The sequence below is a fragment of the Carassius carassius genome, chromosome 36 (genome assembly GCF_963082965.1).
Source record: "Carassius carassius chromosome 36, fCarCar2.1, whole genome shotgun sequence".
Taxonomy (NCBI): domain Eukaryota; kingdom Metazoa; phylum Chordata; class Actinopteri; order Cypriniformes; family Cyprinidae; genus Carassius; species Carassius carassius.
In genome coordinates, this window is record NC_081790.1 from 13,735,004 (window position 1) to 13,758,819 (window position 23,816).

General features: G+C 39.8%; 1 protein-coding gene across 13 annotated transcripts in view; it reads right to left on the reverse strand.

Annotated features, from left to right (window-relative positions):
- LOC132117226 (neural cell adhesion molecule 1-like) overlaps nt 1-1,421 on the reverse strand; it is a 239,123-nt gene extending 237,702 nt beyond the window's left edge. For 2 of the 13 annotated variants that reach the window (XM_059526367.1, XM_059526368.1), the window contains exon 1: nt 1,109-1,418. In XM_059526367.1, the coding sequence (XP_059382350.1) occupies nt 1,109-1,160 (52 nt within the window). In that variant the 5' untranslated portion in view covers nt 1,161-1,418. Of the gene's footprint in view, nt 1-1,108 lie in introns of all 13 variants that reach the window. The other 11 variants (XM_059526363.1, XM_059526375.1, XM_059526369.1 and 8 more) reach the window with 8 other exon arrangements.
- Nucleotides 1,422-23,816: the final 22,395 nt, after the last annotated feature.

Genomic DNA, 23,816 nt, shown 5'->3' on the forward strand with positions numbered 1-23,816 from the left:
CCGCCCAAGTCTTACTCTCTGATTGGCTGGAAATGATCATCCATGCTTTTAAATCATTACCGAACAATCACCTGAAACATTCTTGGAACAGTTCCATTTACCATTCTTATTTATGCACAGCACTCATAAATCACAATTTCATTTTTTTCTAATTGGCTGCCTGGTCTGCTTGTAAACAGCGTGGATATTCATTATAAATGCTTGAGAAGAGTAACTTCAGTCTTTAAAGGGACGGTTCAGGCATTTACTCGCACTTATGTTTTTTTTTTTTTTTTCTAAACCCGTCTGACTTAGTTCTTTAGTGGGATACAAAAGCACAGGCATAAGGTTAGAGACAGCCTTAGTCACCGTTCACTTCCATTGCATCGATTTCCATACAATGAGAGTAAACGGTGACTGAGTCTGTCACTCTGAGAAAGCATCTTCTTGAAGAAAGTAAGTCACAGAACGCTTCGAAACAATATATTTAATTATTATTTCTCTTTGAACTATTACTCAAACAAGCACACGGATAAACTAAATCAAGTGTAATGCAGAGATGTTCCAGTCGCTCGACACGAGCGCTTCTCAGCTGCGCCAGCACCACCGTTACATCCCGAATATGAACAACACAACGGAAGAAAACACACACATTAAAGACACCACACAATAAATTTTGTCTGTTTATTGTGACGGCTTAGTTGGCGATATGTTTACACAACACACCAGATGGTTGTTTTTCCTGTCCCCCAACACAAATCTCAAAGGAGCCAATGCGCAGTAATGTCCACACAACCATAAACAACGCAATTTCGCGCTCTTAAAATGTCCAATATCACTCCAAGAAGTGCAGACTGTCTTTATACAGGGATGTGACACTTCATATCCTACCTAACCGGTGCCAGTTTGGTAACATGTGCCAGTTTGGCAGGGATGAAAATAACAGAGTTTGTTTAAATGAAACGGACGCCTAGATATAAACCGAGACAGTTTGCAAAGCTGTATCATTGAAAGAACCAGCTCAAACTACCTCATCCTGCTTCTGTGCTTTGGAGACAACGCGACAGGACAAACAAGGATGCGAAAGGATACAGTCTAACACAGTGCAACTGATACAAGTGAGTCTTACCTGCATAACCAAAGAAAAGCAATGTCCAAATGAGATCCTTTATCTGAAGCATTGCAATCGCTTCCCAAGGTACGCTCCGTGTAGAATAGGTAGAGAGAGTTGGTTCAGTTATTATCTAAATGACTACGACGCTTTGTCCCTGTTTCAGGTTGATGTGATATCATGAATTGGTCCTCAGCCGTTGACACAGAATGCGCTCCGAGCAGCAGCGAATGAGTGACAAGAGCCGCGGCACGCACAACATAAGTTCATCCGCCAGAGCTAGCCTATATGGAGCGCTCTGGATACGCGGGCATAAACTAGTGCGCGCCCTTTATTCAGTCTGGTGCCGCTTCAAATCACAAACAGCAGATGGTGCGCTCGGAAAATGTCGTCATGGACTGCCGGGGTTATTCGGATTAGAAATTCTTGTAAACTCGACAATGGTTACCGGTACTCAATGGCGGGTTTTGGTTCCCCCACCAGGCTCATTACACGAGTCTAGAGCGGATGTGTGGAGGGGATGTGTGCAGCATCGCAGTGATCACACAGTCCTTTCACCTAATGCACATCTTCACGCAAATACAAGGGGAAATAAAGAGTCAAACAAATATAATGCAACCTGTTTTGCTCTATTAAAATGGATTTAATTAACGGTACTGCATTTATTTATTTATTTTTCAATGGAATAATGCTGTTGTTGTTGTTGTTGTTGTTGTTGTTTTGGTGGCATAAAATAGGCTAGGCTACAGAATAATGCATAGAAGATTTTTACAAAAATTGTCACAAAAAACAGTTGCTAAATAGCAGGCGCTTAACTGTATCAAATGCAAAACAGAGCCAAATGTACAGGGATAGTTCTGAGAATTCTGCTAATATTTATTCAACACACCCATGATTTTCTTTCATACTTTTGTGGAACACAAAATATTTAAATTCCAAAATATGTATCCAAAATAGCTTCCTGGCTGAAAAATGTTAAGAAAAAAGATGTATTTAAACAATTAATAAAATATTTTCCAATCCACAAAAGAATATGACATCTATTTTATTCATTTATTTTTAATGTTTCATGTTCATTTATTTTATTAATGTTTACTTTGTTTTTGTCTACTTTGTTTTAATTTTAGAATATGAGACGTAGAGACTCAACAATGTACTTAGTCTTCAGATCCTCTTTTGGTGATGGAGGTAAAAGGGAATATACAGTAGATGGCTTGTGATTTGCCAAAGTCCTGGTTTTGTCCCGTGAAAAAGGTCAATAACAATAACTCCCTACAGACAAGACAGGAGTTGCATGAGGAGAGCATTGCTTCACACTTATCTCAGTAATTTGTTGCTGAGTGTGAAACTGCATTCCACGAACTGTCAGAGGTTAGAGAGGAGAAAGCTCCTCCATCTCCGTTTTCAATCAGAATTCCGCCCGGTGAGGTGAAAGCATTGCAAATTCTTCCACACACTGCTATGGCAGATCGACATGCTCTATGGGATGAGCCTTTTAAGGATAGAGTCTTTAAATTGCCCCTCTGAATGCTGGAGAAAAGAGAAAAATTCAGACATAGTTAGCCTCTTTCATCACAGAGAGTGATGTAGAAAATGGCAGCATGGGTTCACAGCACTCTAGTGGAAATGTTTGTTTACGTTTTAAACTTCAAAATGTCTTATTAAGGGCAGTTTTAAGAAAATAAACATACATATATTTCCGTTTGATTTAATCTGTATGCATAAATGACAGGGAATCATAATTTTCAGAACTTGCAGGTCTATGGGATGAGCCTTTAAGCGTTTACATTTATGGATTCGGAACATTAAGCTTTAACTGTTTTTGACATTGATAATAATGTGAAATATTTCTTGAGTACTAAATCAGCATATAAGAAGGATTTCTGATGGATCATGTGACACTGGAGACTGGGGTAATGCTTGCTGAAAATTAACTTTTTTGCCTTCCCAAGAATTAACCACATTTGTTTTTGAGCAAATAAATTCAGCTTCAATATTTATTTCAGTTGTAAACATCATTGATGTATGGTGTATGAATGGATAGATAAAAGAGGCATGGGTGGATGGATGGATGGGCAGATTAACAGACAGATATATAAAAGTATGGATGATTGTAGCTAGATAGATATATAGATAGATGGATGGATGGATGGATGGATGGATGGATGGATTGATCAGTTGATCAATAGATTGATGTGATGTATGGATGGGCTGATACAAGAGGCATGGATGGATGGACAGATAGATAGATAGATAGATAGATAGATAGATAGATAGATAGATAGATAGATGGATGGATGGATGGATGGATGGATGGATGGATGGATGGATGGATGGATGGATGGATGGATGGATAGATAGATAGATAGATAGATAGATAGATAGATAGATAGATAGATAGATAGATAGATAGATAGATAGATAGAAATATGGATGGACAGATGGATAGCTATAAAACGATAGACAGATTTATTGAAAGAGACAAGGATGGATGGATTGATCCATCGATTGATAGGATGGATGGATTAACAGATAAAAAGAGGGATGATGGATGGATAGACAGATCAATAGAAGAATAGATATATAGAAAGATGGATGGATGGAGGGATAGAAAGATCAAAGAACAATTACTTGTTTTAAACTCTGATACTGAAATAAGGAACAAAAACATATGTTCACCTTGTACATTTGTGTCTTATTCCTTATCGTGTGACATTTCACAAACCACTGCCCAAGGAAAATCTCATTAAGCACATTCACTAAGAGAGGCCATGAACTATGTATCCCAAGTTTATTTATAGCTAATAGAGAGTGTAAAGACAGGCAATGAAGCAGTCTGGGTATTCACGATAACTCTTAATAGCACATTTTATCCCTTAAACTGATTCGACTGTACTAAGGACTGATGACTGACAGATGCACTTCCTTGTGTTCCCTCCACCAAGTCATTGCTCAATTTATTTTGTTCTCTAACACAGATGTAAAGATTAATCTCTGCGCTTCGCTGAGATCCTATTTGTTCCCCTGTGTTTGTTGTTTCAAACTTGTCCCTTTTTCAATAAACAAGGTGCATGGTGTTTGAAGGCACAGCCTGCAGGGATGTTTCAGGATGAGAGCTACTGAGAGGCTGGTAATAAATGATGACCCTACTTTTGTTTCTCACAATCTCTGCTCATTTCTCAAAGCTAACGAGGCTTTGAGACTTAAGTGCAGTCGTTCCACCAGCTGAATAGACTTGAGTACAATCAGAGTTTAACCTTTTATCCTGTCTTCTAAACATGCCTTCCATTGCAAGCCTTCTAATTCTCATTCAATAAAACAAATTAATTTATTCTCAAACAATGAAAATCCTCGTTACCGTGATGTTGTTCAGAAAGTTGCTGGTAACAGATTTTAGTTCTCTTGAAAACATATGCATACCTCAGTTCCAACTCTTAGACAAATGAGTTAAGCATTGAAGTTTTAATGCTTTTGAGCAGATGGGGGTAAAGCATTATATTCTGGCTCGTCTAATTACTCTGAACTGCAAAATTACACATGTAATAATGCGCTAAACCATTGTGGCATGAGCTGTAAGTCCCTATATGATCATAAATGCTTAATGTTAAAACGCTTCAGCTGTGCCAAATGGCACTGAGCAAACACAGCTTTATTTTTTTGACAGTGAGAACATAAATAGCTTCATGGATTAAGAAGGGTATATGTCTAAGTATAGTGTTCTGTGCCATTCAGAATTGAATTAAATAAATACACACATACTGTATATACACATATGCATATGTGTGTTTTGGACTGTATTGACTTGCTTGCTGTACATATTTCTTTCCTGATACAAATGAGAATTTTTTATACTGGAGAAAGCAATACTATGGATAAAGACTTGTATTTAAGCAATGGAAGCATTAATGATAAATTTGTTTCTTCCAAACAGCTTTTCACCTCATAAGACATTATTTTATAGACTGGAATCATGTGGATTGCTTATTGATTATGATTATATTTTTATCAGCTCTTGTTTGGGTTCTCATTCTGACGGCACCCATTCACTGCAGAGGATCCATTGTTGAGCATGTGATGTAATTTCTCCAAATCTGTTTTAATGAGGAAAACAAGCTCATCTGCATCTTTGATGGCCTGAGGGTAAATTTTCAGATTTCTTAATTTTTTTGGTGGGGGGAATATTTCTTTAAGAAGGCTTACAGTGTGCAAACCATTTGCAGGAAAACAGCTCTCTCTTAATTATTATTATTTCTTTTATATGCATATTCATAAATCCATATGCATAACACGACAGTATATAACAATCCATACAACCATGAGCTCATCTCATTTTGTTTTTGCTCAAATAAAAGTGAGCATACTTTCACATCTTTGTAAAAGATAAGATAAGATATAGCATGTGACAAGATAATTATACTTGCAAGTCATTAACATCCTTTCAGCAACTAAAACATAAAAGAAATTCTCAAGGTCCATGCATTCATGCACCTCTTCAAAATGACTAAAATCCACTGTACTGGTATAAAATTTTAACCCTGTTCTGTCTTGTGCAATTAAGCTGTGCATTTCTCCAGGTTAAGATGGTTGAGAGGATTTATTTTATTTTATTTTTTCAGTATGGATTGAGCCATTTGTACTAAAACACACCTGTGCTGTATACCCACAATACATGCTCCTCTTGTTAATTATGCATAAACCAATTTTGAAGGAGAAAAATGTTCAAAAATTCTTAAAGCACTCATCAGCTTGTAACTGTGTCTGTCTATCTATCTATCTGTGTCTGTCTATCTTACTACAGAGTTAGAGTTTAAGATTAGTTCAGTTGCATATAATTTATGCATAGTTTCTGTTGTAAGTAGTGCAGGTAATATGTAACAAGGACACTGCAAAATAAAATGTTAGCCTCTATCCCTACATCCATCTGAAAGCAACTGTTCCCAAAATAAAACACATCCATATTTTCCCTTATAGGTTTAAATCAGTTGATTGTATCATTTGTTATCAATATACCCACTGAAATCACACAAGCACTGAAAAAAACATAATACAGTCTATGTTGGTGTCACATCTCCATTGGTTCAGTTTAGTGTTTCTTTGTCTGGTCTCATCTGAGTTACCCATGTGAGTGTATATGTTTCTTTTCTGATATGGATTACCCTTATGTGGATTATTAAAGACTGTTTCCCTTTATCTTAGGGGGGCAGGGTTTAATATTTTTTTGAAGCACCCCTGGGAACCGCCATTGGCTAGCGGACCCCCACCTACTGTTAGCATTCCATTGACTCCCATTAATTTTGGCGTCACTTTGACAGCGAATAACTTTACATCTGAGGCGTTTAAAGACTCCATTTGTCCATTAATTATTTCTAAAGAAACACGAAAATGTATAAAAGTCTCCATTACCTTGTATCTTACGTTATGGTCCTGTAGAAGCAGTTTTTGTAAAAAATAGGCTAACGATTGCGTCATAACCAGCGACTCTCTTTCGCACAGTAGAGAAATTACCGTATGGACAGGAGGAGAAGCTCGTAGGCAATCTTTTACTGTCTATGAGGCAATCGGGGGGACGTAGAGGCATAAAGTCAAGGGAGATAATTAATCATAATACTTACCAAAATTTGCTCCTGTTCACGCTCGCCTTCTCTGCAAGATTCAGTGGGTGATTCAGATTTCTCTTGGCACAGCTATTAGAAAACTTACAGGTTGCTCACGTGACATCTACGTCATCAGGCTCAGTTTGAGTCTGCGCAGTAGGCCCGACCCCCAGGAAGTGCGTGCTTCTAATTGACTTCCTTTTTCTCCGTTGAATCCAATGGGGTCGCTGTGTCCATTTCTTTTACTGTCTATGCTTTATCTTCTTCTTATACGTGCGTCTCTCCTACACCGCACCGTGACAGAAGACTGGAACAAAAAGAATGAGAAGTATGGACTTTGCTTCTATTAATGTTGCCCCAATGAGGGTTAATCAGCTGTTGAATGGCTATATTTGTGTTCCAGCATGGCAAAGACCTGGAGCATTATGTGGAGGAGTTCCTTAACATCTGCAATAAAGCCACCTGTGAAGACATCTGTTTAACAGAGGGATTTCGGTGTGGACTGGTCAATGATCTTCAGTTCATTATGCCCCGTGGAGATCCCTGCTGGTCCCTGTAAAGCTACATCAACTTCGTGCTGTGGACGAACGGATCCACGTTCACAGTGGGCGACGCAGAGGATGACAGCAGCCTTGTCCAGCCACACTGCTCCGACATCTCTCAGACAGACCCAGAGCCCAGCCCATCATCCCCCCGTAGTGTGGAGCACAAGCCTGAACCAACCACCCACCGAACATAACCAAAACAGCCAGAGCCCGCAGCGAGAGTGCCGAGGGAAGCACTGTATCATGGCTGTATTATGGCTGAAAGTGAGCTGAAACTGGGACTGTTGGAATTTTGAATGGGATTTGATAGATTTCAATACTGATGTATATGCAGACATGCCCACTCTTCTCCCACCTTCATCTAAACTCTCTGCCTTCCCTGAAACATCAGTCTGCCCTGAACCCTCTGTTAGTCCTGTTTTGGCTATGGGGGTGTTTGTGAACTCTCTGCCTGCCCTGAACTGTCTGCCAATGGGACAGCGACCACTGTCCACCACGCTCCTGGTGCTGGGTGTTTAGTTATCTGGTGTGTGTGGGCAGCACACACCATACCTTAAATTAACTGTGGCTCAGAAATTCCCGCCCGACCTCCCATTTCTGCCTCTTCCTGTCACCCCTGCTGCTTCTACTCTCCCGCCGCTAATTGCTGTCAGCCCCTCTGCTCACCCTCAGCCCACCATCTGTGTGCTGGACTCGCTGTGGGTCTGCCAGTCTCCATCCCAGTCCCCGAACTGAGTCCCATCAGTCCACCAGCTCTGCCAGACTCCCTTGTCCCTCCGGCTCTGCCGTTCTCTGTTGTTGACCATCCGTCACCTCAAAACTCCACTCCTCCAGCTGCGCCTCATCCCTCCATACCTCCGGCTCTGTCAGGCTCCTCCTGAGAGAGGTATGGGGGGCTCTACCTTGGCCTTCTGGATCCCTGCCTCTGCCTCTATCACCTGGGCCATCTGCTCTGCCTTGGCCCTCTGGATCCTCGGTGTCACCCTGGCTCATCGGCTCTCTGTCTCCGTTTCGTGCTCCCCCACCAACTGCTCCGCCACCATCGGTCACCCCCCCCTGGAGTCGTCAGCCCATCCTCCACCATGGCTCCTCCTTCTGTCAGCTCAACAGCCACCATCATGGCTCCTGGCTCCTCCTGCTACCTCCTGTCTTCTCCTTGGCTCCTACAGTACCTCCACCTGATTTGCTCTGGTCCCTTCTGCCTCCAAAATGGCTCCTACCTCCTCTGGTCCACCGTGGCTCCTCCTGGCTTCTCCCTGGATACTTCCTCCATCATTACCACTTTGGACTCTCTTTGTCGTCCTCTTCCCGGTAGTCCATCCTCCACCCAAACCTCCACCTGTACCGTCTGCCTGCCGACTTTCCTGCCAACCCTTCACTATCCCATTCAGTGTTTCTTTGGCCAGTCTTGTCTGAGTTACCCGTGTTTGTGTATGCTGCTTCTCCAATATGGATTACCCTTATGTGGATTATTAATGACTGTTTACCTTTATCATCTTCTTATTTGTGCATCTCTCCTACACCACACTGTGACAGTTGGTGCAACTTGGCCTGACTTGCTATAAGCTTTGTTAAACGTTCTATTAGACCAAGAGCCTGTTAATCAGGCCTCAAATCGACCATTGGCAATTTTCCCAATTAACACCCATTTAAAATGAAAAATGCAGCACAACCCAGTCCCTCAAATAAAGCGCTTTATATACTAATTACCTGTCACACAGAAATCAGCAGAGGGTGTTAGCCAGCGAGGCTTCTAAACTCCCAGAAATGTTCTAGAGACTATCAGTATGCCAGTGGGAAATGGATAAAAGAGAAAGGCAATAATAAGCTTTCACTGTACTGATAAGTAACCATCCCTGACAGGGTGGTAATTAGAATGAATTATGGGGGGACAGCAGCTTCTCTCAGCCTGCTTACACTGACTTTGTGTGTGTGTTTGTTGTGAACCTGTTCACTGGGCTGTGAAATCAGAGCCATCTGACTGCATTCCCAGGCTGCAGAGTGTCTATCCCATTCCCATCGATTCCTTTCTGTCACTAATGTTCTGTATCCCAGCATGCTCAGCCGGGGATTCTGCCCTGTAATCCTCACACTTGAGCATCATGGCATTTGTATGTCACTTCAGTAATTATGAACACATTTATCTCGTTCGTGAATGGCTGGTAGCATCTGCTTCGTTGTAATCTGGTACAACTGAGCATTGAAATTTTCCGCTCGGCGTAGTGAACTGTGTTTGGCTTTGTGGCATAATACTCCGGTTCACAAGTTTGGGTTTCCTATAAAGCTCTGCTTCTGTGGACATCCGCCAGGCTTTACAAAAAAGATACAGACCGAGCGTGCCTCTTGTTAAGCTAACTGAAATAATGTGAATGGCATGTTTATTAAATGGCTGATCACTGATGGAAGCACCCCTGTCTTTCCGAGGAAATGGAGGTCTTTATAATCTGCCAGAGCACCATAGTTGATTTCATAGTATGGACTGGAGTTATGAAGAACTCAAATGGGAAACATTCTCATTTTTTTATAATGACCATAAACTTTAAATTATGTAAAATTAGAGTACTTTTTACAACATAGGTGTGATGGAACAACTCACTCTTCACTGAACCCACGACTCCTCTGTGGAAATCCAGATGCTGGTTTTATTGAGGAAGGCATCAAATCATCAGAGGTAATGAATAGACTCCCTCCAGAGATGGATGGAGAGGTACAATGGCCATAGCGCACGAGTGCCATTCTGTGGGTCTGACAAGAATAAATCAGAGACTTTCAAAGTGAATTTAAGGAGGAGCTGAGAGAATGTTTTACATAATCCATAAATTAACTTTAGGGTGCTGGTTCAGTCTAGGATCTGGTGCATTACTCTCGCTAAGCAGGAAATTAAAGCTTGAGGATCCTGACAGATAGGAGTTTGGCCTTCATCTCAGGGAAATATATTGCCAGAATATGTCTGAAACTGGATGTGAACTTCACCATTAATATGGCATAGTACCTCACCATGTACAACCCTTTCTGGCTAGAAGCAGTATTAGAATAGCTCATTTAGATTTTCTGAGGTAATTTTTAATAAGTTTCTTTTATCAAATCCCATAAAAGAGATGTGTGCTTACCATTTGTGTCAGAAAACTTGATTAAAAATCAAGGTCTGATTAACAAACCATAAACTATGACTTTTGCCTCAACAAACTCCTAATTGGCTGCTTATTAATAGTTAGTAAAATAGTTGTTAAATTTAGGTATTGGGTAGGATTAGGGCTGTAGAATATGGTCATGCAGCATATGTGCTTTATGAGTACTAATAAATAGCCTATATGTTAAGGTATGCTAATAAGCAAAGGGGTCAAAGGGGTGTTAAAGGGGTCATATGATGCGATTTCAAGTATTTGAGTGTGTTACAACTCTTTGGAGTGTTACAAGCTGTGCATAGATAAGACCCGTAAAGTTGCAAAGACTAAAGTCTCAGACCCAAAGAGATATTCTTTATAAAAGTTAAGCCTCGTCCACGCCCTCCTAAAATTCCTTGTTTAAACATTCCCCCACGTCTCCATCACTGTGTGGGAGGATTTGCACAGCACCGCCCAAATATTCATGCAAAGAAAAAAGGCATTTCATTCTTGTTGTAGTACTGTTGCCGCCGCCACCATGTCGTGGAGATGCTGTGTTTCTTGTGAAAGCGAAACTACTTTGTTTGGCCTTCCTAAAGAGGACACAACTAGAAATTAGTGGTTAAATTGTATTTACAACACTGTTCCAGAACAGTTCGACCCAAATATTTGAGTCTGTGCAGCACATTTTACAGAGGACTGTTTCCTGGGAGAGTAGCCTACAATGGCGTCAGTGCACAAAGGTTGTTTCTATAAAGTGGGGCAGCTCCAACTTTGCAAGGACAGTCTGGCTCTTCTGACTCACAGCCTTTAAGTACATTTTCATATTTAATGAATTTGCCACTGACTATTCAAATGTTCTGAGAAATTTAGAGTAGCGTGCCCTTTCTCAAATCACTAATGCAGGCATGGTTTTATGTTTACAGGCACTATATGCAATGCAACACATAAAAAGACAGTATAAATCATTATAATCTGTAATTCAAGAGGTCACACTTACATACAATTGAGGGGGTAAAGTTTAATGTGTATTTGGCGTGCTGTCCGGAGAGAGGGCTCCGAGCTCGGAGTTCGGCCTGAACCCAGAGTACTCCCCGCTATGTAAATGTTTTAGGACACTTTAAGTTTGGAGAAGGGGTAGTGGGGTGATGCTGCAAGACTGACAAATGAATTGAGGTGAGACTGCTGTATATACACCTCTTACCATCGATTGCTGAGTGTTCTCCACCTGTGTTAATTATCTGAACGTGCTCCTCCCGAACTTTGTTAATAAAACCTTATTTATGTCCCCACTGGATACAACAAATGCCTTGTTTGTAATGGGTTTAAAAAATTTTGTCTCATTGCATCAGGACACAGCATCACAGTATGGCAAGTGGCATAACATATCTGTCACACGCTTGAGGCATCCATCTAATCACAACGCCCTGTATAGCTGGCCAATCAGAGCACACCTTGCTTTTCAGACTGATGAGTTTTGTAAAAATCAATACATTTCAGAAAGGCTGGGCGTAGAGGAGCAACAACAATGTACAGTATTTGGAAAATAAGTTTGAAAAATATATATATTTATTTTTTTACTTTAAACCACATGAACACATTGCATTACACCGTATACACAAAATAATTTTTAGCAACGTCATATGACCACTTTAATAGTGACAGTTGGTCCCTATTCTAAATTGTTACCGAAATTTATGGCTTCCCTTTGAACAACAACAATTGTGGAATATTATGTTTAATCTACACAATTAATGTTTTGCTAGAATGCAATTTACATCTGACCGGTCCCCATGTGAGATTATACTGCTCTATAGTGTTTCAAGTTTCTGGCAGGGTTTCTTCCAGTTTATTGATTTCAGAGTTGATTTTAGTTACACACTTAACAAAACTCAAAAAGACAGCTGGTAGCTACAGGTCATTGCTGTATCTCCAATATCTCCAAAGACACCACACCCATAGGTCTAAAATAGAATGACAAGTGATATATTTAAGCAATATCACACAAGAAAGACAGCTTTAATATCAGTACGTCTGCGATTACCTACAGCACTCGGCTTGAAGCATTGGGCCTGAAACTGAATAACAGCTGCACTATTAATAAGTAAAACAGTCCAGTTGAAAGTATGATTTGGATTTTATACTGTACAACAGATTTACACAACAGTTTAATAAATTGACTAAATAGTTATCATGTAACTTGCACTGCTGTTCAAAAGGGTCGACAAGGTTTGTGTGTATGTGTGTGTGTCCTTGAAAGAAGTCTCTAATGCCTCCCAAGGCAGCATCTGTTGAAATGATAAAAAATAGCAAAAACTGCAATAATGTGAAATATTATGTGAAACTGTTATAACTGTTTTCTATTATAAATTCCTGTGATGGCAAAGTGAACTTTCACAGTATTATTACTCCAGTAACATAATCCTTCAGAAATAATTCTAATAGGCTGATTTGGTTCTCAAGAAATATTTCTTATCAGTGATCAGTGTTGAAAACAGTTGTGCTGCTTAAAATGCGAAAAAATGTTCAGACAAACAGCATTTATTTGAAATTAAAAAAAATGTCTTTACTTTCACTTTTGATAAACTTAATGCATCCTTGCTGAATAAAAGGATACATTTCTTTAAAATAATTATCTTACTGACCCCAGACATTTCAACAGTAGTGTAGGCTTACATAAAAAAGACAAATGGCTAGCTAGTTTGTATATTTGTATCTGTCAACAACAATTTAATTTCTATCCTTAAATGTTCTGTAACCAATCCAGATCCACAGGTTTTCCATTACCCACTCCATGCTTGCTCCATCCTCTCTGGTAAGAGAAACTCTGTAGAGAGAAAAAACACAGACACTCCGACTTCCAAAAAACTCGCTCCTCATTTAAGGCAAAGTCACATTCCTGTGACCGCATGTACTCTGCACCGACCAAATACTCTGATCTGGAAAGCTGTAAACAAACAAGCGGAGTCATACAAACAGTGAAGCATTACAGTGCTGATACTCTGTATTAACAGCCTTGGAACACAGCAAATTGAATTTGAGGCAAAAAAGAGAAGGTAATAGAATGTAAAATCATTAACTAACCTCTAAATATCCTCCTCCAGCAACAAAAAAAGACTGTGATAAAATGAATGCACAATAAATAATAAAAATGCATTTTAAAACTGTCTGCGACCTTATTGTTGGTGACCCATATGTCATCAGCATAATGAATGCAATCCTACAGAAATGAGCAAATGTCCTTTCGTACCAAGACTATACTTGCATCAGGATTCCAGAGCTTTCTGATAAAGATGAAGTTTGGTGCTGAATAAATGACACAAGCTGCAGACTCATGGAACAGTAGCTTGAAGCGGTGGGAGGCTTTCCCAGCAGCTGTTATCTGTCAGTGGGCTGTCAGGGTGCCTGATGAGGGAGTGGGGGGGGGGGGCAACTCCACACGACCACCCCACTCCCGCCGACAGATGTCTCAAGTTCCTGGTCCCAGTGGGCCCGTATATCAGACTTGAGTGTAATCCCATCCTCAACGTGAAGCATATCCAGGAACACCAGGGAACCCCCTACATAGTCTGGAAGTACAGAGCAGTGAAGTGTGGCTTCTTCAATACAGCCGCTTCAGAATAAATTACTACATGTTTGCTTATGTTACTGTGTTACTTATGAACTAATTCATCACAGACGTCCTTGTTTTAGTAAAAGAATATGTGAACCAAGACATGTTTGACAAAATACAACTATTTAGATGAGCATGAAAACAGATTAGCAAAGGTTTATTATGTTTGCTGTTGAGGATTGTAAGTGTGGCCAATATTTTTTAAGATTTCTGGATTCAGGCATCTGTGGAGAGCACACACACACACGCACACACACACACACACACACACACACACACACACACACACAAAAGATTGTAGAATGTTTCAGCTGTTTTTGCCCATACAATTAAAGTCAGTGGGGTCCAAAACAACTTTCATATGGACCGAAACAATCTTCAACATATTTTCTTTTGAGTTCTACAGAAACAATAGGGGTTTGATAGTCCAAGACTCCATCCCCAAACTCACACTTTTGTCTAAAAAAACAATACAGAAGTCACAGTGACTTTCACAGAAATTAAAAAGGTAAACTTTCAGTGAAATCAACCTACAAATGGTTATTTTTTTGTTGTTGGTGTCCATATTAGGCTTGAAAAAGTATCCACTGCACCTTTAAGCACGCAAAGAAGAAGTCTCAGCACTTTCAGATAGACATCTGGATAGTTTTCCATTTCATTTCAATGTGAGGCTAGAGGGAAATCCCATCCAAAACTAATAACAGGTTGCAATAAGACCGTGCGGGTTTTTGTAATGTGACTCAGCTGGAGAGCAATCGCTGGAGTTTGCATGGCCTCCATATTGCCTCATCTGTTGCATCTTCATTATATTGCTTGATTAATGAGCCGTTTTATCTGCTCACGACATCTGATGCAATGCCAAAAGCTGTTCAACATGTTATGATGAAACTAATGCAAAGTTTGAATAGTTTTGTGGTTCAAGAATTATAGCCACTCCATGGCATTTATTAACATACAATGGGAAATATGTCTAGCTTAAACAAAAGAAAAGGATGACATTGACTTCAAAATTTATTAGCTGCAAGCAAAAGGAAGCAAGAAATTTGCCCTGATGAAACAAGATTGTGATTTATGTTAAGAGCTCAACGTTTAACGACAAACTTAATTAAACACTGCAGTGCGTTTTTTCCTTTTACTGACTGGGTCAGAACTTTTAATAAAGTCTGGTGTTAGTCTAGGCAGAGTCAGAGAAATTTATAGGGGAAAGCTGGTGGCAGGTAAATTGCCTATAATTTGAGGCAATTACGTAAATACCTTGTTTGCTGCAATGACTTCAAAACCAATGCAGCGCATGGTAGATGGAGCGCAGTGTTTCCATGGACTAACTCCAGGTCTGTGGTGCTCCTGCAGAGTGATGAATCTAAGCCGAGCTGAGGAGATCTCAAGGGATGGCGCATTAACATTAAAGCAGAGATAAACTTTCAGTGGTCAGGCCTTGGGCACCAGGCTATAAATATCTTCGACTCAATCTAGCTCAATTAGCAGAATTAATAACTGATAATGTTAGTCATTAAGATTCCTATTTCTGCCTTTACCAGTCCACTGATGCATATAAAATTTAAGCTCTACCAAACCTGCTGACGACTGTTGATGTTTTATGTGAAGAGAGACGGTTGGTTGATCAAAACAGTTGGGGGAATTGTTCCATAAAGCTGGTGGCTGCATTTGGGATGTTTTAAATTGAAACTGTACGATTTGAGCCCAGTCAGAGCTTTCAGTGTCTGGCATGATGCAGTTAACATGATAGCTGCACAGGATTTGGATGCTATGCTCGCTGCCAACATAAATTTCGCTTGGGCCAATTGTTTGTTTTTACCACTCCATTACAGTTATTGCTTACTCTGATATAATGAGCAACATTGACCGTCAACAGCCGGTTAAACGCAAGCTGCCGCGCTAGAGGAAAAAAGTGACGATGTTGTGCTGTCACAAACTCCCATGATGAAATGCAAATTTGAAAGCAAATTGAATCACCTTGATTATGCATCACTTCCAGGCACATATTTAGTCTCAATTATATGCATATAATTAGAATTATAACAAATATGATGTGATGTTAAATTTACAATTACCAAGAAACAGTGTTTTTGTTAGGAAATATTACATATTATTAAATATTGCATAGCATAATACAGCTAGAATTTCATCAGCTGTAGCCAGAATGTGCTGTAAAATGTCATTATTTTTCAAATTAGTGGAGTAGAAATGTGCAGTAATCAGACACAGGTCAGTGCAGACAGTTTGCTGAAACTGCAAGTAAACAAATATAAGGAAAACTTTGTATACTAATTTACTGTTAGGGAAACTACGTGCTTAGAATTGCTAAACTAAGTAATACACACAGAAAAATATATTCAAAAGATCTGTGCCATCTCTATTTAGAATGGCTTTGACATTAATGAGGACCTTCAACTTACTGTAAATTCCATGATGAATTCTAAACTGACATACAGAACTTGTGGAGCCATGTAGGTGTGGATTCATATGCATGAGTGAACTTGAGAGGCAAAAAAAAAAAAATAAGATACAGAGCAATATTTCCCATGGCCAAGTGTCTGATTTTGTTTGCAAGACACCTCCAAGATAGGAGTACAATCAAAATGGGGGAGTTTGAGTCATTTTCAAGAACCAGTTCAATGAGATCATTCAAAACACATCTGAATCAACAATTCATTGGTGTCACCACTAAGAAATATGAATTAAAATTTTGCAAATATTGTAATTTATTGCTGCATATAATTAAATTATTCATTAATCCTTATGTTAATGTAATGAAAATCATGCTTTTGATATTTAAAACTATATTTTTACTGTATTTCACACCTTGCATCAAACAGTTTCATAGCAAACACAAGTATGTGTAAGAAAGAAAGAAAGAAAGATTCTAGCTATAAAGCTCAGCCCTACCCCCTGCCCAGTGACGTGTTTATCTTTTCTCTGTTTCCTATATATAGTGCATTCTTCTTTGAAAATTCCATTAACATCTCCTGCTGTCTCATCCACTGTCAGTGAAATATTGCTATTGAGAGACTGCATATTTCACAAACATATTTTAGACATTTCTTCGTAAACCTGTGTCTGCCAACTAGCCCTGCTGAGATTTGTTTTCAGTGCTTAGTAAAACTGATTCAACTGAGATTGAAAGAGTCATTGCCTTTAATCATTGAACACACAATGCCTTACGAGACGCAATGCTAAGGCCACAAGAGATGAACAGGTATTTACTCAATTTGATATAATATTCTGAAGAAAATGTGAGTGTTTCTTGTTCATACAAAACTGATATTTTCTTATTCAAGAAGCAATGGGGGACAGAAAGAAGGATGCAGGATGGAAAGTACCACAAGTCAGAACTCACCCGAAGTGCAACCGCAAGGCTATTGGCTCCAACTTCAAAGGATAACCTCAGTTTGAGCAATAATGAAGCTTTCCTAAGCATAAATAAACAAATTCATGAATAGCAACTCCAATGGCAGCCTCAATGAACTCCTTAAAAAATGTCAGGTAGGTTTCACTTTGTTTTCCATCCACGCCCACCATCTGCAACCTCTTACCCCCTCCTCAGATGTGCTTCCTGCCTGTCACCATATTTACAGCAAACTCCCCAAAGAGTCTTTCACGGACAAGTTGGCAACTCACAGTAAACAAGTGCCTCTCTCTGAGAGCGGAGGAGGGTGAAGACTCGTGTAGAAGGTTGCATGTGTATGTGCATGTGTTTGTGACAGCAGGCTATGAGAATGTTATAGAGGAGAAGAGCTGATATCTTCTTTACCTAAGGGCACAGACACAGTTTAAGGATTGGGAAGGACGGTGTGCCATTGAGATATGGTAAAAAGCTGTGAATTATAAAGCTAGAGCAGCAGTTTGTTTGATTACTGCTCATGCAGCCTCTGACAGCCATTCTGTCAATCCAAGGATGAGCAGAAACCTTGACATGTTTAAAGCCTGTTTCACAACACACATAGTCCCTGCTGAAAAAAAAAAAAAAAAAGAAGCCCATTCTGGTCACCATGTTGTGTTTTGGGGAAAATTGTGAGACAAAGTTGCCTTGCGAGAAATAAACCCTAGTAAAAAGTACAATTTCAGGGTATTCTTATGAAGTACATAAATATGCAATATATTTGTGTTTTACTTTGCATGAAATGTTTTTATTTTAAACACATTTAAGTTTATTTATTTTTCACTAGGGAAGTCACATTGTGTTTCAAGATACAATACTGTATTTATATACTACCATTCAAAAGTTTTTTTTTTTATGATTTTATATTTTAATAAATATATATATATATTGATATATGTCAATATATATATATATATATATACATACATATACACATACAAACACACACACACAAATAAATATACAAATAAATGTTAACACTTTATAATAAGGTTCATTAGTTAACAGTAGTTAACTATTTTAGTTAACATGAACTAAGCATGAACAATACTTCTACAGCATTTATTAATCTTAGTTCATGTTAATTTCAGCATTTACAGTACTAATGGATGACTAAAATCAAAAGTTTGCTTGTTAACATTAGTTAATGCATTGTGAATTAACAAGAACTAACAATGAATGACTATATTTTCATTAACTAACATCAACAAAGATTGATAAATGCTGTAATAAATGTATTGTTCATTGTTCGTTCATGTTAGTTCATATATTCTTAACTAATGGAACCTTATTGTATATTCAAAGAATCCTTAAAAATTCCACAAAAACATTAATCAGGACAATTTTTAACATTAACACTCACATTTGCATATTAGACAGCATATTACTGTAGCATCATGTGAGACTGAAGACTGGATTGAACTTGTAACATTTGAAAATAATCTAAAAATAGAAAACAGGTATTTCACGATTTAGTTTTTCACGATAATATGTTTTTTTTTTTTTTTTACTGTATTTGAATCAAATAAATACAGACCATATTAAGTCATAAGGAACTTTTTTCAAAAATGTGAACATGAAAGAAAAAATATATTTTGAACAGTAGTGTAAATGTATTTTCCTGCAGAGCAAACATAACTCAGCACCAAATTCAAGTCTGTTAAAGTCTGTTAAAATATTTTAAGAAAGGAAACATATTTTTTATGATCTGTAAGCTTAATACTAATACAAATGGTTGGGTGGTCCAGAAATTCTGCACTATGTGAAGCATGTTAATTCCAAACATTGTGAAGATACCCTTCCATACATGGGCGTCTTCTGGATATTCTAAAACATGTGATTAGACAAGCACTTCAGTTAGGCTCCTGAGGAACGCCAGATTCTTCTGCTGATGAGTTTGAGTATAACTCATCCACATAAACATTTACTAATGTGAGTAATATTAGAATGGCATTTGCTAATAAGAGGCAACTTATGAAGATTTGCCATTAGTTCTAATTAATTAGAGCATGTTGTGTCAAACATGGCAATACATTGCTGTCTCTCGTGGCAGTTCATCCAATTAAAAATGACCTTTACTGATTACAATAAACATTTTAAAATTTTATCAGCTAGCATGTATGTACAGCATAATTATGTTCCACATTTACAGTGTTGTGTCATAAAGATGACAGGCTAATAGTATATAATTAGGACTAAAACATGCAATACATCAAGGCTTTTAATTATTATTCCGAAATACAAAAACTGAGTTGTGATATAATCAGAAACAAAACTGTTAATATGGGATCATTTAATAAAGGCAGAGCTTAAGAAACATTTGGTTTGGAACATATGGAATAAACACAAACATGCTGGTAAAATGTCATACAGCAACATAAGTAATAGGATACATTCATAATTTAACTCTATCATGATGTACATAAGCAAGTCTGTTGCCAGAGAGCCACTACTTTATTTATGTTTTGCATTTTGCTGACACAGTTCATATGAAGTGACATGCAATACTCCAGTGATGAAGACAATGGCTCTGTTCCAAAGCCTGCTACCTTGCTGAAATGGAATCTCAAAAGTGTCCACATGCACAGTGATATACACTATCATTTAAATGTTTGTGGTCAGTAAGATATTTTTTATTATTTTTGTAAAGAAAGGAATACTAATTAATACTAAAAAAATGTTTTCATTCATTTCAAATGATTATTTACAGTAATCTATATCTATATTTTTATTTCAAAAGTATCATACAATTCTACAAAACTATTCAGCAGTACAGCAGTGTTTTTAACATCGATAATATTTCAGAAGGATCATGTGACACTAAAGAAAATTCAGCTATGTCATTACAAGAATAAATTACATTTAAAAAAAATGAAAAATGGATGAAAATGCAAACTTTTGAAAGAAAAAAAATTAAACTGCTGTTAAAATTTTGAGGTTGGTAAAAAAAAAACTCCAATAATATTTCATTATGCAAACTGAATTAAGGCCAATGAACAATTAACTTTGCAACTTAACCGTCATTTACATTTGGAATACTTTCAAAATATGCATTGCTATAAACCTTAAGATAATTGCTTGACCTACGCTGAAGAAAAGTTTATGTCAGATGTGTCCTACACGTTCACACTTTTACTTAATCTCTTCTGTAATTTTCTCTTACCCTTTTTTCAACTAAAAGATGCTGTTGTTTTTCTTGGCATCTAAACAAAAGTTTCATGCTGTGATGCTGTGAACTATGAAGAAGTGAAATAACTGTTTATTTCCAACCAAAGGAATTAAGATACTATGTTTAAGTGTAATCATGGATTTGGAAAGTTATAACCGCAACCAAGCATTGCTGTTATTCAAATGGTACTTTCCCTGATATATTCTTTGTACCCAGAAGACTTTTTCCTCAGTGAACCAAAAATATATATCTCTGTATTGATCAGCTTGTGTGAGAGCAGAGAGATAGCACATGCCTCAAAGCCAGAGCGATAAAAACCTGTCCAAAGAAAGTTACGCAGGAATCAATGTTGGCAAAGGTCATGGAAGGGCAATTGCTGTCATCTGTTTGATGACGTACTAGCTCTTCTCCTTTGGGCTGTCAGATTAAACTCCATGCTGGTCAACTAGTGTTCACCAGAATTCACAATGAGCATAGCATCCCATGGCCATGGGGACATAGGAACAAAGTGTAAGCATGGTAGCATGATAATTTACATCCATGTGAGAGAGACAAACTATTTAAACATTAAATGGGCTCATCTCAAATGAATCGTATTCATTTGCCATGACAATGACATTGATACATTTGATCAGGCTCCAGTACACCAGAGGGAGCCTTCACCTGAATATTGAACTCTGTCACTTCCTGTTCCTGCCACACCAGTTCCTGTCTTGTCATTTCCTGTCACCCTGTATTTAAGTCATGTGTTTGTTCTGCCACATTGTGAAGTATTGCCAGTTCACTGGTCCACTGAACGAAATCTCATGGAGCACGTTTGGTCCAACGAAGCAATAACATTGTAATATGGATCATAATTCCTTTGTTTACATTTCAGTTCCCTTTCGAAGGGAACTTCGACAATACGTCATCGACGTTATGGGGAACGCCTCAGGCGTGACAGGTGTCTGAAATCAAATATCAACTCACAGCAATCATGCTGACCGGTGACAGCCGTGAATCATCAGCTTGAATGATGAGCGTGCGACCTGGATATATAAAAAGGGTGCCTTGAAACCAGGACAATATCCTTTTCGACTTCGGAGACTGTTTTGTCTGTTTTAAACGTCTGCTTACAGCCAAAATGAAACACACATCTAAGGCAAGTCCTAAAAATTTTGTGAAATGTGTTGACCCGTGCCCAAGATATTTGTCGCCGGGTGACACTCACGAGATGTGTGTGTACTGTTTGGGTGAAGAGCACGCACAGGATGCTCTTGAGGGAGCGTCCTGTGCAAATTGTGAGCGTTTTCCTATGAGAACGCACCGCTCTCGTCGGGCTCTCTTCTCGAGGGAAGAGAGTTCAGCATCTGGTCCTCGTGGATCGGGTCCCGCTCGTGCCGAGGCAGAGCGGCAACGCGCTTCATGGGGCTCCCAGATGGAGCTCGCTGACAGTCTCGAGAGGGGCGTTAACCTCTCGGACGCGTCATCGGCTGACGAGAGTGAGCTGCAGGTGGATGACGGAGACGATTCTCCTACTGATACTGCAGCGAGTGCTCTTCGGGCTGGGCAAGAGATGGCTGAGGAGGATGATTTAGATCCTCAACCTCGTCAACCATGCCCCGTGTACGCAGAGTTGGTGGAAGTTATGGAGTGCGCCACTGACAAACTTCAGTTGCCATGGCGGTGCGCTCAGGGAGAGATCGTTCGCGGTCGTTTGGACGATCGGTTTCTCCCTGAACATAGACTACCAGCTCAGCAGAGCCTTCCATTCCTTCCTGATCTCCATTCAGAGATCGAGAGGGCATGGAAGAAACTGTACTCTGCCCGTATTCATCGACATCAGCGGGGTAAGTTCGCTGATGTTGAGGGGATCGGGGAGTATGGTTATGTGTCGATGCCACCCATTGATGAGACGTTTGCGAACTATCTCGTATCTGGGCGGGTGTCGACACTAAAAGCTCCGACTCTGCCATCCAAGCCCCTTAAAGCCACGGCTCGCTTGAATGGCAGAGCGTACACGGCAGCAGGTCAGGCAGTGCTCCAAGCCTATCAAGCTGACCTGCTGCAGGATCTCGACCAGGGGGCGGGGCTGTCCCCTGAGGCTGCCGCTGAGTTGCGCCGGACCACAGATTTGTCTCTCCGGGCCACTAAACAGACTGCTGCCGCGATCGGCCGATCGATGGCGGCGATGGTGGCCATGGAGAGGCATCTGTGACTCAACTTGGCTGATATCGGGGAGAAAGAAAAATCCCTTCTCCTTGATTCACCAGCTTCGCCTGCTAAACTTTTTGGCACCTCCGTTGAGGCGGTGGTTGGAAAGTTTAGGGAGGCGAAGGCACGCTCAGCCGCATTTAAGACCTGTATACCACTGAGATCCAGGCCCCAGCCCAGGCAGGCGGGAGGACCTGGTCCGTCTTGGTCTGAGGACCGTAGACAGGACCAGAGGTCTAGTGTCGCCTCTCTTGCGCTCCCTTCATGGAGGAGTAGGACGCAGAGGAGGCGAGCCTCCCGCAAGAAGAGGGACTTAAGGGAGGTCATTCAGCACAAGCGCCTCTTTTAGGCATGTAAAAGTGGTGGACCCCAGGTTCATTGAGAACTCTCTGGCGAGTCTTCACTTCGCACGCCGCAGGTGAACTTATTGGTTTTTTAAAAGTTCTGTGTGTATAACTAACACTGATTTGTATTTCTCTACAGACCTTGTTCCCTGTATAGACCTAGGGGGTCATTCTTAGAAGAGAAATTAAAGTATTGTACTTTAGGGCCCTGAAGGCTCCCCCAAAATTTCATAACATTTTATATACGTGGTGGGCCACCGCTCATTTCTGTTTAGCCTCAGGGCTATTAGCCACCCAGGGGTAGAGTAGTTGTTCTTCCTAAAAAAAAAAAAAAAGAAAAAAGGAGAGCTTTTTTGCTTTAGGTTTAGACTGACGCTGGCGCTTCAGATAGATCTTCAGATAGATGTCCTGCCTATCGGTTTGTGACATTGGTATCCTGAGTACTCGCTCCCCTGAGCTCTGTAAAGTTTCAGTAGGTTGAGTGTTTCACAGCCTCTCAATCAAGTAGGCTGTGGCTCCTCCGAGCCCTCAGGTAGATCTATGCTTGTAGGTCGGCCCTCACCCGGGCCGCCTCTGTAGCTGGCCTAGGCTATGCTAGGGATATTGGAGGCGTTTTGCTAAGTATAGCTGCCGCATTCATTATGTGTTAGGCTCCTCCCCTAGATTTCAGCCTCCTCCCTTAAATGGGAGTTGTTGGCCAAGGCCCGTCCCTTTCTCTGCATTCAGGGGTGATAGAGTAATGCAGGGTGGTAGCTGAGGTAGGA